This window comes from Panthera leo, chromosome D3 (assembly GCF_018350215.1).
Source record: "Panthera leo isolate Ple1 chromosome D3, P.leo_Ple1_pat1.1, whole genome shotgun sequence".
Lineage (NCBI taxonomy): Eukaryota > Metazoa > Chordata > Mammalia > Carnivora > Felidae > Panthera > Panthera leo.
This window is the reverse complement of record NC_056690.1, coordinates 66,452,976-66,466,545: the sequence shown is the minus strand read 5'-3', so window position 1 is coordinate 66,466,545 and position 13,570 is coordinate 66,452,976. Positions and strand designations below refer to the sequence as shown.

General features: G+C 39.7%; 1 protein-coding gene across 1 annotated transcript; it reads left to right on the top strand.

The window, feature by feature from the left end:
• The first annotated feature begins 27 nt into the window (after positions 1 to 27).
• ATP5F1A (ATP synthase F1 subunit alpha) lies at positions 28 to 9,532 on the top strand. The gene is made up of 12 exons (XM_042910302.1): positions 28 to 211; positions 1,855 to 1,933; positions 3,262 to 3,431; positions 5,355 to 5,528; positions 5,616 to 5,782; positions 5,969 to 6,117; positions 6,576 to 6,727; positions 6,832 to 7,056; positions 7,804 to 7,911; positions 8,035 to 8,179; positions 9,021 to 9,171; positions 9,309 to 9,532. Exons 1-12 carry the CDS (start codon positions 152 to 154, stop codon positions 9,388 to 9,390), a joined length of 1,662 nt encoding a protein of 553 aa, XP_042766236.1. The 5' UTR covers positions 28 to 151; the 3' UTR covers positions 9,391 to 9,532.
• The last annotated feature ends 4,038 nt before the right edge of the window (positions 9,533 to 13,570 follow it).

Genomic DNA, 13,570 nt, shown 5'->3' with positions numbered 1-13,570 from the left:
GGCAGATTCGCGTCCGGAGGTGAACACGAGGGGCGGTACTTCCGGGTCAGGTGGACCGGCTGCCTTGACCTTCCTTGCCGCTCAGCCATTTTGTCCCAGTCAGTCCGGAGGCTGCGGCTGCAGAGCAACCACCCTAAATAGAGCAACCAAGATGCTGTCCGTGCGCGTCGCCGCGGCCGTGGCCCGCGCCCTGCCTAGGCGGGCCGGGCTGGTGAGTGCGGGCAACCGGCGGGAGGGAGGTGGGCCGGCAGGTGGCTGGTGGTGTGCTGACTCGAGAGCTCTTTCTGCAAGGAGGGTGAGGGGCTGGCGGGCGCCGCCATCTTGCACTGTTGGCTGCTCGGGCTGGGCAGGGAGGAGGCACAAGGGCCTGTTGCTAGCCATCCGTGCGGGACGGTGCAGAGCGGTGCGGGGGAGGTGCTGACCTCGATGCTGTCCAGAGATGGGGTCTCGGGGAGGGTTCCCGACTTCAGCTGAGTACTGCCCGAGAGGGGCCTTGGGTGAAGGTCAGTGTTGGAGCTCCAGCTCCGATGCCTGCTCTGAAACGGCGAGGCTTGTCTCCGCTGATTCTTCGGGGCTGTGCCACTGAAGGTCAGAGCACTGTTGCTATGTCTCGTTGAAGCGGTTTAAGGAAGCCTGACATTGTATGAAGGTCAGCGGGCCCCGGCATTTCACCTCTGCCCGGAGGTCGGTTCAGGGGAAAGCAATAAATGAAGGTGCCTTTCTGAATACTTCAATAGGCGATCTCTTAGTGCTGAATATTGAAACAGTAGCGAAACACAGCGCAAATGTGCATTTCATGTGGCAGATACCGTGACAGCAGTGATAGCAGCGAATCCTAAATTGCCTCAGGTAGAAAGACTGCTTTGTGTTCTGGTACTTTGACATGTTTTAAGATTTCGTCCTTGAGGAATCGTTAGACAGTGATTGAGAACTCAAGTAAGATAGAACATAGGTTAGAAAATGCCTGTGAAGGTCAGTGCTCTCCCTTCATTACTTATCGCCCTTGAAGTTAAGGCTTACATTTACTTATTTTTTCCATGTTAAACATAATCTCAGTTTCAGAGGTGAAATAAACATATTTTGTTGTCATAATGGAACTGGCATCAAAGAGCATTTTTAACGGATTTCATCTGGTCCTAGAGAAAGTAGTAGATTTAGAATTGCCAGTGACCAAATTTAGGGCATTACAACTTGAAGGAGAAGGAGGGGGTCCAGATTGCTATAGGCTTTGTCAAAGGCAGGGAAAAAAGAGTAGACAGCCATACTTAGTTTCTAATCAAACTCTAACATTTACAACTCAATTTTTGTTTGTTGGTTGGTTTTTTTTTAAGTAAAATAGGATATGTTATTGACATTTGCCCCTTTTGGAAAGCAATTTATCTTACTGAGAATTTTCACAATTCAACTGAAATATATCTAAAGATGAAATAATAGTAACTGGTGCCTTTAAAGGAAAAGATAATTTAGTAACTGTTGCTTTTAAAAATAGGCCATTACTATTTTTTTAAAAGTAGGCTCCATGCCCAATTTGGGACTTGAATTCATGACCCTGAGATTAAGAATCACATGCTTAACCGAGTCAGCCAGATGCCCCTAGACTGCATGACTGCATTTTTAAAATTTGCTTTTTATAGAGTACTTCTAGCATTGCCAGGAGCTGCATAATAGATTTTCTCATATATCAAAAGCTACTTTGTTATATGATTAATAGTCTTCCAATTTTAAGCAAAATATTTTGATATAATTAATATTTTCACTGATAACGTGATCAGAGTAAGCCCACATTTGTTTAAGCTTGCCAGTTTTATAGAAGCTTTTATTTTAATAATATCTTAAAAAATGTTTATGTGCTAGGTCTCCAAGAATGCTTTGGGATCATCCTTCATTGCTGCAAGGAACCTCCATGCCTCTAACACACGCCTTCAGAAGACTGGTAAGTCAGTATTTCTAAGCGTACATACCCCACAGTTACTGTCTTGTCAATAAGTGAAAAAATAAGTTACATAGGTAACACAACTGTTGGGGTTTTTTATTTTCATCTGTTAATTTTTTCTTTCAAATTTAGTTACCACAAATCCCAGATTCTTAGCCCATAATGTGCCATTTAGCCCTGTCTTGGTAGGTTTTCTTGTTCTAGTGAAATATTTTATCATGTTATTAGCTCTTTCCTCTTTTTTGTTTTCTTTTTTCATTTATTTAAAAAAATATTTTAGAGCATGTGTAGGAGCAGGGGAGAGGGGCAGAGAGAGAAAGAATCTTAAGCAGGCCCCATACTCAGTGCGGAGCCTGCTGCGGTGCTCAGTCCCACGGCCCTGGGATCATGACTTCAGCTGAAAACAAGAGTCCCAATGCTCAACTGACTGAGCCACCCAGGCACCCCTACAACTTTTTTTTTCTCTGATACAATATCCCTTGGGTGGAAACAGAAAGTACACATATCAGGTGCTGGGCATCCTTCTGAACTATGAAAGATTTCTTTTTCTTCCCCCCAAAAAAATTAGAAAAAAGTAAGCAGTTTTTACCTTTGTTTTTTGACGGTGATAGCTGCTAATCTACATGTGGCAATCTATAAATTTACACATTGCAAATAGGATAGAGAAGTAGGGAGGTGAGCATAGGAAGATGCTGTAGGTTAGGGAATTCCTTTGGAGATGTGATTGGAGCTTTTGAACTAAAAATTAAGTAAGTGAATCCATAGGGGCACCTGGGTGGCTCAGTAGGTTAAACATTTGACTTTGGCTCAGGTCATGATCTCACAGTTCGTGAGTTCAACCACATGTTGGGCTCTATGCTGACAGCTCAGAGCCTGGAGCCTGCTTCGGATTCTGTGTTTCCCTCTCTCTGCCCCTCTCCAGCTTGCTCGCTCGCTCTCTCAAAAATAAACATTAAAAAAAAAAAAAGTGAATCTGTAAATCTCCCACATGCTAAGATGAAGAATAGTATTTGCATGTTTTTAAAAAGAAAGATATTTATACTTTGTTAACAGTTGCTTTTAAAAAATAGATTGTATTTTTAAACTTCCTATAGAGTTTAGCCAAAAAGTCTGGTTTCAACATAGATAGAGATTCTTAATCACTTGGATTTGTTTTTATAGTAATGGTAGGTACTAAGCTTTTTCGAATAGAGCCAAGTATATTATATTACATCTTAGAGTAATTTTATTATTGTGATTACAAAACTATAGTTTTTACATTGTTGAGGAAGTGGGTTTTAAAATCTTGAGACCAGGCTATTTTTGCAATGGAATTTTCCTCTCAATAGGCACTGCCGAAGTGTCCTCTATCCTTGAAGAACGCATTCTTGGAGCTGATACCTCTGTTGACCTTGAGGAGACTGGGCGTGTCCTAAGCATTGGTGATGGTATTGCCCGTGTACATGGGCTGAGAAATGTTCAGGCAGAAGAAATGGTGGAGTTTTCTTCAGGTTTAAAGGTAAATTATAAAATGAGATTTTGGTGGTTTAGGATTGGTCTCTGAGTTATTCATTAGTAATTCAGAGATTGTGCTAGTGTTTTTTTGTTTAACTTTAAATCTCAACTTGTTCACTGTTTTAGTGATTATCATAGGTTGTGAAAAGAATAAACTTAAGGGTTTTAGTTACCAAAGTTTTTACTCTAAGGATTGATGTATATATCAGTTGTAGCCACTAGTGCTAAAATATATAATTGAGTAAACGTTCATCTGGATCCTAAGAATGGTATACTCTTTGCAGCCGTTAACATCATCTTATACAAAAGCATTAGATAACTTTAAATTCATTTCTGGTGGAAAGTTGAAAGGCATTGAGTTTGTATTTCTAGTAAGAGTAGATGTATTATTGTTGAGGTAGGGTAGTGTAGTTATCAGAAGCTCTCTGATAGAAATCTCCTTTCCATTAGGTTGAACCTAGTTGTTTTCTGAGGAAAGCAGAGTGTGATATGGGTGGACCAGGGGGAGTAGGATTACCCACACATGGGAGAAGACAGTCTTGGTCCTCTGGGTAGTGTCCAGTGTGGAAAAAGAGCCTTGATGTGGAAGAATAATTACAAAGCCAAAAGTTTTATCCAGGGTGTTAGACTTTGGCTAAAAATGTAATCTCCCATATCTTCAGTGTATGTGTATTACATAGTTTTGAAAGTTGAGGCGAAATTAATGAACTCTGAGTTTCTGTTTAGCTTTTAAGATCTAAGAGTTTAGTAATGCCTAATAGAACTTTCTGCAATGATGGAAATACTGTGTCTTTGCTGTAAATGTAGTAACTGTTACATATGTGAGGCTGTTGAGTGTAAAATGTGGAGTTTCTCACAGAGAGTAGGTGATGTATAGAGATGTGTTAGAAAAGTAAGTTTCTCTGACTTTGTAAGATGGTGTTAATTCAAATTTTATTTTATTTATTTATTTTTTTTTTTTTAAAGCAAGCAGGACTTTTTTTTTTTTTTTTTTTTTTTTTTAAATGTTTATTTATTTTTGAGACAGAGAGAGACAGAGCATGAACGGGGGAGGGTCAGAGAGAGGGAGACACAGAATCTGAAACAGGCTCCAGGCTCTGAGCTGTCGGCACAGAGCCCGACGCGGGGCTCGAACTCACGGACCGCGAGATCATGACCTGAGCCGAAGTCGGCCGCCCAACCGACTGAGCCACCCAGGCGCCCCAATTCAAATTTTAAATAGCCACATGTGATTCGTGACTGCTGTATTGAACATCTTAAGATTTAGATTAAAGATTTTGTACATCCAGTGGTATTCCATGATATTCCTCTGTATTTGTTCCAAGTACTTTTACAAAGCTTTCATTACTGACCAGACTCTGTTCCTGGAATAACCTTTTTCCTTAGTAATGATCAGGGACCTAAAAATCTTACCATTTTGAAATAAGATTATAATGAGGAGAGATGACCCATCATTGTTACATTATGGCATTTTGTTCTTGTTTGAGTAGCTTTTAATTTCACTGTCTACTAACCTGATGAGTTCTCAGTAGGTAATTTAAATTGTGTATGGAACTTCTCACAGATAAAAAGATGTAAATTAACTGTGTCTTAAAATTTCGGGTTGATGATTTTATTTCATACTGATCACCCAGTTCAAAAGCCATAGACAAAAGAAATGTAGTGAAATAAGCTTAACCTGTTGAGGTTTTTTTTTTTTTTTTTTTGCTTCTTTTAGTTCTTTGAGGATGTGATAAAGGAGCATGTTAGGCTTATCATAACGCAGTTTTGACCAAAGAAGGGTGTTGGAAAAATACTTGGGTAAACCAGATCTAAAGGACAAGACTTTTTTTTTTTTTTTTACTAGGCATTTTCATAATATGTAGTGTTAATGTATGGGAAACAAGTACTAAAGTTTTGTTGGTGTTTGATTGTGTGTTTTGTGTAGGGTATGTCTCTGAACTTGGAACCTGACAATGTTGGTGTTGTCGTGTTTGGCAATGATAAACTGATTAAAGAAGGAGATATTGTGAAGAGAACAGGAGCCATTGTGGATGTTCCAGTTGGTGAGGAGCTGTTGGGCCGTGTCGTAGATGCCCTTGGTAATGCCATTGATGGAAAGGTACGTTTAACGTTTATTAGATGTGATTGTAGCCTCTAACAGACATCAAAACTGATTGTTCTGGGGACGCTTTTTATTGTTTACCAGGGTCCAATTGGTTCCAAGACCCGTAGGCGAGTTGGCCTGAAAGCCCCTGGGATCATTCCTCGAATTTCTGTGCGTGAGCCAATGCAGACTGGCATTAAGGCTGTGGATAGCTTGGTGCCAATTGGTCGTGGTCAGCGTGAGCTGATTATTGGTGACCGTCAGACTGGGTAAAGCTTGTTAAAAGTTCTAACTAAAATATGCTTGTGGAAAGATTATTTTTCAGGCTTGGAATGGTAAATGCTTTGGATATAATAGGGAGCATGGAATGTGATGAGCATTAGCAGTAGTACTTTTAAGTTGAGAAAACTTTTGAAGTATTTACTAAGATTCATGTTTACTTTCCCTTTTTAAAGCAAAACCTCAATTGCTATTGACACAATCATTAACCAAAAACGTTTCAACGATGGAACTGATGAAAAGAAGAAGCTATACTGTATCTACGTTGCTATTGGTCAGAAGAGGTCCACTGTTGCCCAGTTGGTGAAGAGACTTACAGATGCAGGTATTAAAGAACTTTAGTCCTGGGGCCAGTCCAACTGGCTGGCTCAGTTAGTTGGTAGAGCATGTGACTGTTGATCTCAGGGTTGTGAGTTTGAGCCCCACGTTGGAGGTAGAGTTTGCTTATAAGAAAAGAAGTTGTTCAATCTTGTTATTGTTTGGTGGGAGTCCTATTGTTGCTAATCTTAGGGTAGCTTCTACTGAATGAAGACTGGTTTTAATTACTCCCTAATGAATTGAAATTTCTCATGTAATTCAATAAGTAAAAACAAGTGAAAATAGTGTAAAACAATGATACATCTTAAGGTTTTTGTCAGTTTCTTTAAAGTAGGTGCCATTTAGAAGTTCTGGCTAATCCGACTTTGATAGATGACTTAGTGAAGCACTGAATTCTTATTTTAGTAGTCTCTAAAATCAAAACGTTAATAATCTTGTAAAACTGAAAATTTATCTTCTTCCCAGATGCCATGAAGTACACCATCGTGGTTTCAGCTACTGCTTCTGATGCTGCTCCGCTTCAGTACCTGGCTCCTTATTCTGGCTGTTCTATGGGAGAGTATTTTCGGGATAATGGCAAACATGCTCTGATCATCTATGACGACTTATCCAAACAGGTCAGAGTATATATATTTTTAGAATCTGCGTGTTTGCACCACAATGGAAGGTGACAAATTTAGCTTTTAATAACTAAACTTCGTAACCCTTTTCTATACTCTAGGCTGTTGCTTATCGTCAGATGTCTCTGCTGCTCCGCCGACCCCCTGGTCGTGAGGCCTATCCTGGTGATGTGTTCTACCTACACTCCCGTCTGCTAGAAAGAGCGGCGAAAATGAACGATTCTTTTGGCGGTGGCTCCTTGACTGCTTTACCAGTCATAGAAACACAAGCTGGTGATGTGTCTGCTTACATTCCAACAAATGTCATTTCCATCACTGATGGACAGGTATTTTATGCTTAAATAAATGTAAAAGCTTTGGATGACTTCAAGGCATTGGTTGAGGCTGGTGTTTATGAACCGATCTGTTAAATGCCTTTTACTTTTTATTGTGGACAATTTCAAATATATAGAAAAGTAAGGAGAAGGGTATAATGAACCCCACATCTCTCTCACCCATTTCAATTCGTGGTATAGTGGACCTCATTTTTGCTTCATTTATAGCCACTACTATTTTCCGTGTTAGGTAGTTTTGAAGCAAATCTCAGAGGTCCTATCACTTTATCTGCATATATTTTAATATAAATTCATAATCTGTTTTTTTTCGTCTCACATCTTTTAATCTTACCAACAGAATATGTAGTTTGATATGGGCTGTGAAAGATTGGAGGGACTCTTTACTATGAGAAGAAGACAACATTCTTCTTTGGAGATGTTGGGTTTCAGTTTTTTAAAAAAAAAATTTTTTTTTTTAATGTTTTTATTTATTTTTGAGACAGAGACAGAGCATGAGCAGGGGAGGGGCAGAGAGAGAGGGAGACACAGAATCCGAAGCAAGCTCCAGGCTCTGAGCTGTCAGCATAGAGCCCGACGCGGGGCTCCAACTCATGGACTATGAGATCATGACCTGAGCCAAAGTCGGACGCTCAACTGACTGAGCCACCCGGGTGCCCCGGGTTTCAGTGTTTTGACTTAACTTTGAAAATACTTGATTTCTTTAAGCTCATTATCATGTGTATTCTCTGTATGATGTAGATCTTCTTGGAAACAGAATTGTTCTACAAAGGTATCCGCCCTGCCATTAACGTTGGTTTGTCTGTGTCCCGTGTCGGATCTGCTGCTCAAACCAGGGCCATGAAGCAGGTAATTTGCATCACTTTGTCAAGGAGATGGGGTGTCTTTAGTTTAAAATCACAATGTATTTGTTCTTTGTCAATGAAGTTAAGTATTTTTGTATTTCATGACTTAACCATTTCTGTATTTCAGGTGGCAGGTACCATGAAGCTGGAATTGGCTCAGTATCGTGAGGTTGCTGCTTTTGCCCAGTTCGGTTCTGACCTTGATGCTGCCACACAACAACTCTTGAGTCGTGGCGTGCGATTGACTGAGTTGCTGAAGCAAGGACAGTATTGTGAGTTGTTCTTTTATGTCATCAAGTTCCTACCTTGTGTTAGGGCCTGGGAATATCACACAGCTCCCTATGTAAGCTACGATACATACTGTTACCTTTCATTAAAGATGGAGTGTTTTGAATTTTTTTTTTTTTAACGTTTATTTATTTTTGAGAAGAGGGAGACAGCATGAGCGGGGGAGGAGAGAGAAAGAGGGAGACACAGAATCTGAAACAGGCTCCAGGCTCTGAGCTGTCAGCACAGAGCCTGACGCGGGGCTTGAACTCATGGACCATGAGATCATGACCTGAGCTGAAGTCAGATGCTTAACTGACTGAGCCACCCAGGTGCCCCAAGATGGAGTGTTTTGAATGTGATCGATGCCTGTTACACTTGTATTGCAGGTATTGTCATTATTTGAAGGAAAACTTATTAAAATATACTTACTACTTTTGAGAGTTAAAATCTATCAGATCCCTTCCTCTGTCCCTTTCCGTGTTGGCTTTGAGAGAATGGAATTGGGCAGATTTAAAAGAATGTTAGTATGTGTTTACCTTGCTATAAAATGTCAGCAACTTATTTATGTCTCAAACAGTATAAATACTGCCAGATGATAAACCGTGCTTATGGAATATGCCCAAAGATAACACTTCAAGGCTTGCAAATATAAGGAAAAAAGTTTTTCCTGGGGACAGAAGTGGGAAAGAGTATTAATGTGGGGTTTCTCATAGAGAATGTGAGAGCAGGTGAAATGGAGGAGACATGTTCATAATTGGAAGAAAAGGTAAGTTTCTCTGACTTCGTTAATATGGCATTTATTTATTTGAGCAACTCACTTGGCATTGTTTTGTTTGTTTTCAGCTCCCATGGCTATTGAAGAACAAGTGGCTGTTATTTATGCTGGTGTGAGAGGGTATCTTGATAAATTGGAGCCTAGCAAGATCACAAAGTTTGAGCATGCTTTCTTGGCTCATGTTATCAGCCAGCACCAAGCTCTGTTGGGCAACATCAGGTATTAACACAATCGGTAGCCTCTTTTTTATAATTTTTAAGATACAAAGCCTTGATAAAATTCTTTTGAATTTTGTAGTTAGTCATTGAATTTTTGTTTAGGTCTGAACTGATGAACTGTTTTTCATTTCCGAATAGGACTGATGGAAAGATCTCAGAACAGTCAGATGCAAAGCTGAAAGAGATTGTGACAAATTTCTTGGCTGGATTTGAAGCTTAAATTCCCTGTGGATTCACATCAAATACCAGTTTGGTTTTGTCATTGTTTATTCTAGTAATCAGTTCCATTTGTAAAAGGATTACTGTCATACTCCAGATGTACAGAAATTACGTTAAAAATAAAGGTTCCGTATTGCTTGGTGGTTTTCTGTAGTTTGAACGATTCTTTTAAAAGAACTGAAATTAATTAGAGGAATTGGTAAGCATGCTTTAGCTAATTTACTTGAATGTTATTCAAATTAGCAGGCCTAGATTATTCAAGACTGATCTCTTTGCAAGATTCTAGAGTGCTTTGTGATTGATTAAAGAAGAATTCATAAACTAGGTAACTGGATATGTAGTAGAGTTCACATTTGGTAATGTTGAAGAGCCTCGCTGGCTTGTCTGCCAAGAAGACTGATCTATATAAAGATGTACTGTAGGCAAGAAAAGAACAGGACAACTAAAATTCTCAAGGAAATAAAACTGGTAAGTGAGGTCTGAAAGATTGGGACAAAGATTGAGAAAGAACATATTAATGAATAGAATTAGCATTTGTTAATATCTTTTCATTGTTAATTTAACATATCTTTTATAGGCAGTGGTTTATATAACCAAGTTGGTCAGTTTTTATGGTATTTTTGGTCTTATTTAAGAAATTTTTACCTTACAGTCTACAAAGATAATTATATATTTTACTAAGAGTTTTAAAGATTTACTTTTGTTATCTAAGAGCTTAGTCTACTTACTAGAGTTCTTCAGAGAAATACAGCAATTAGGATGTGTATAGAAAGATTGTAGGGGCTGGCAAGTTTGAAAGGGCAGGTGGATAAGGCTGGAGACTCCGGGAAGAGTTGTGTTTAGAAGCAGAATTCCTTCTTCGTGGACCTCAGGTTCTCTAAAGGCCTTCCAACTGGATGAGACCCATCCATGTTATGGAAAGTAAGCTTTTTTTTTTTTTCTAAAGTAATCTTTTTTCAGAGTATTTCAGATGTTAATCATGTCTAAAAAATACTTCCACCGCAATTAGACTGGTTTGACCATAAACTAGATACCATAGCTTAGCCAAGTTGACACACAAGATTGACTGTCATTGTTGCACCTGGCTGGCTCAAGTTGGTAAAGCATGAGATCTCAGGGTTGTGAGTTCAGTCTCCACATTAGGTATAGAGCTTACTTAAATAAATTAAAATGGGTTCTTGGGTGGCTCAGTCGGTTAAATGTCCAAATCTTGATTTTGGCTCAGGTCATGATCTGATCTCAGGGTGAGTTTGAGCCCTGTAACCAGGCTCTGTGCTGGCAGTAAGGAGACTGCTTGGGATTCTCTCTCCTTGCTCTCTGCCCCTCCCCTGTGCTCTTTCTAAATAAATAATAAACATTTTAAGAAGGTAGGAATGCAAGCTGGTGCAGCCACTCTGGAAAACAGTGTGGAGGTTCCTCAAAAAACTAAAAATAGAGCTACCCTACAACCCAGCAATTGCACTACTAGGCATTTATCCAAGGGAGACAGGTGTACTGTTTCGAAGGGGCACATGCACCCCAATGTTTATAGCAGCACTACCAACAATAGTCAAAGTATGGAAAGAGCCCAAATGTCCATCGTTGGATGAGTGGATAAAGATGTGGTGTGTGTGTGTGTGTGTATACACACACACATATATGTGTACACACACACATATATACATACATATACATGTACACAATGGAGTATTACTTGACAATCAAAAAGAATGAAATCTTGCCATTTGCAACTACGTGGATGGAACTGGAGGGAATTAGGCTAAGTGAAATTAGTGAAAGACAAAAATCCTATGACTTCACTCATATGAGGACTTTAAAAGACAAAACATGAACATAAGGGAAGGGAAACAAAAATAAAAACGGGGACAAAACAGAAGAGACTCCTAAATACGAAGAACAAACAGGGTCACTGGAGGAGGTATGGGAGGGTGATAGGCTAAATGGGTAAGGGGCATTAAGGAATCTACTGAAATCATTGTTGCACTATATGCTAACTAATTTGGATGTAAATTTAGAAAAATAAATAAAAAATAAGGGTGCCTAGGTGGCTCGGTTGATTTGAGCGTCCCGACTCTTGATTTTGGCTCGGTTGTGATACCAAGGTTGTGGGATTGATCCCCGCATCAGGCTCTGTGCTGAGCATAGAGCCTGCTTGGGATTATCTCTCAAAGTTAAAAATTTTTTTTCCATATTCATATCCAATTTTTAAGCTCCATTTATTAAATGAGCCCTCCATGTAACCTGCTGTGATACCGGTGTTATATTTAAGTTTCACCCGTGCCTCGGTCTTTCTGGGCTCCTCATTTTTAAATTGTTAATGGGTATATAATTTAAAGAATCAAAAAGTCAAAAGACAGTTGTTTATGAGAAAAGGAAATCCCTTGTTTGCCTACCCCCAACCTCTACAAAGGCAACTGATTCCTTTTTTTTTTTTTTTTTAATGTTTATTTTGAGAAAGAGTGCATGAGTGGGGGAGTGACGGAGAGAATCCCAAGCAGGCTCTGTGCTGTCAGCGCAGAGTCTGATGTGGGGCTCAAACTCAGGAACCGGAAGATCATGACCTGGGCCGAAACAGTCGGACACTTAACTGACAGCCACCCAGGCGCCCCCAAAGGCAACTAATTCCTATTCAGTTATTTTGTCAGCTCCGTATTGCAATGGTGCCACTTCCTGATTTGTACATTATGTGTGTAATCTGTTGATTTCACCCAACGGGTAAGAATTTTGCATGTGCACACAACTGCTATACTACACCACCATAAATCTGTTTAACTATGATCACAATATGAACAGATGATGATTTGGGTTAAAGAGAAATGCTGCTCATAGGACTTATGATCTGCTTAAACCTGAAATGGTTTTTTGTTTTTGTTTTTTGCAGTGACATGAACAATTTATTTTTTGTTTTGTTGTTTTAAATTTACATCCAAATTAGTTAGCATATAGTGCAACAATGATTTCAGGAGTAGATTTCTTAATGCCCCTTACCTATTTAGCCCATTCCCCCCCCCCCCCAACACTCCCTCCAGTAACCCTCTGTTCTCCATATTTAAGAGTCTCTTATGTTTTGTCCCCCTCCCTGTTTTTATATTATTTTTGTTTCCCTTCCCTTATGTTCATCTGTTTTGTCTCTTAAAGTCCTCAAATGAATGAAGTCATATGGTATTTGTCTTTCTCTGACTAATTTCACTTAGCATAATACTTTCCCGTTCCATTCACGTAGTTGCAAATAGCAAGATTTCATTCTTTTTGATTGCCGAGTAATACTCCATTGCATATATCTACCACATCTTATCCATTCATCCATCGATGGACATTTGGGCTCTTTCCATACTTTGGCTATTGTTGATAGTGCTGCTATAAACATGGGGGTGCATATGTCCCTTCCAAACAGCACACCTGTATCCCTTGGATAAATGCCTAGTAGTGCAATTGCTGGGTTGTAGAGTAGTTCTATCTTTAGTTTTTTGAGGAACCTCCATACTGTTTTCCAGAGTGGCTGCACCAGCTTGCATTCCCAAGAAATATTTTTTTAAGTTTATTTTGAGAGTGAGTGGGGAGAGGCAGAGAGAATCCCATGCAGGCTCTCTGTCCCGACAGGACTGATCTCCCGAGCTGTGAGATCAAGACCTGAGCCAAAATCAGGAATCGGATGCTTAACTGAGACACCCAGGTGCCCCAAGTCTTAGAATATTTTAAAGCATGTCTAGTTTACTTGGTCTAATAAAAGGACAGACCATATCTGACAAGTACACCCTATGAGAAGAATTTTTGTGAATGGTCCTCTGGATTTTAGTTTCTACTATCCACTAGCTGTAGTGATTTGGTAAGTCATTTATTCATCTGGATTAAGAATTGTAGAAGAGGGGTGCCTGGCTGGCCCAGTCGTTGGAGCATATGGCTCTTGATCTCAGGGTCGTGAGTTTGAGCCCAACATTGGGTGTAGAGATTACTTTAAAAATAAAGAGGCAATGGTTTGGGGGAAAAATTGTGCTGGAAGATGGCAAGAGTTCCCCTACAGCTGTAAAGCCTCCCTGATAGTTTTGCTGACCTAGAGCCCAACACAGTCTATTGCAACAGTGAACCAGGAGAAACCAATTCTGAGATAACAAATGTTATTTTTTTATTAGTCACTCAGAGGTGAGCAGGTTGGGAGACCACAGGCATGGCGCTGTTCTCAC

Coding starts and splice junctions, on each gene's coding strand:
- ATP5F1A (XM_042910302.1), top strand. CDS start 152: ATGCTGTCCGTGCGCGTCGCCGCGGCCGTGGCCCGCGCCCTGCCTAGG. Junction 5,529..5,615: donor GTAATGCCATTGATGGAAAG/GTACGTTTAACG, acceptor ATTGTTTACCAG/GGTCCAATTGGTTCCAAGAC. Junction 9,172..9,308: donor GCTCTGTTGGGCAACATCAG/GTATTAACACAA, acceptor ATTTCCGAATAG/GACTGATGGAAAGATCTCAG.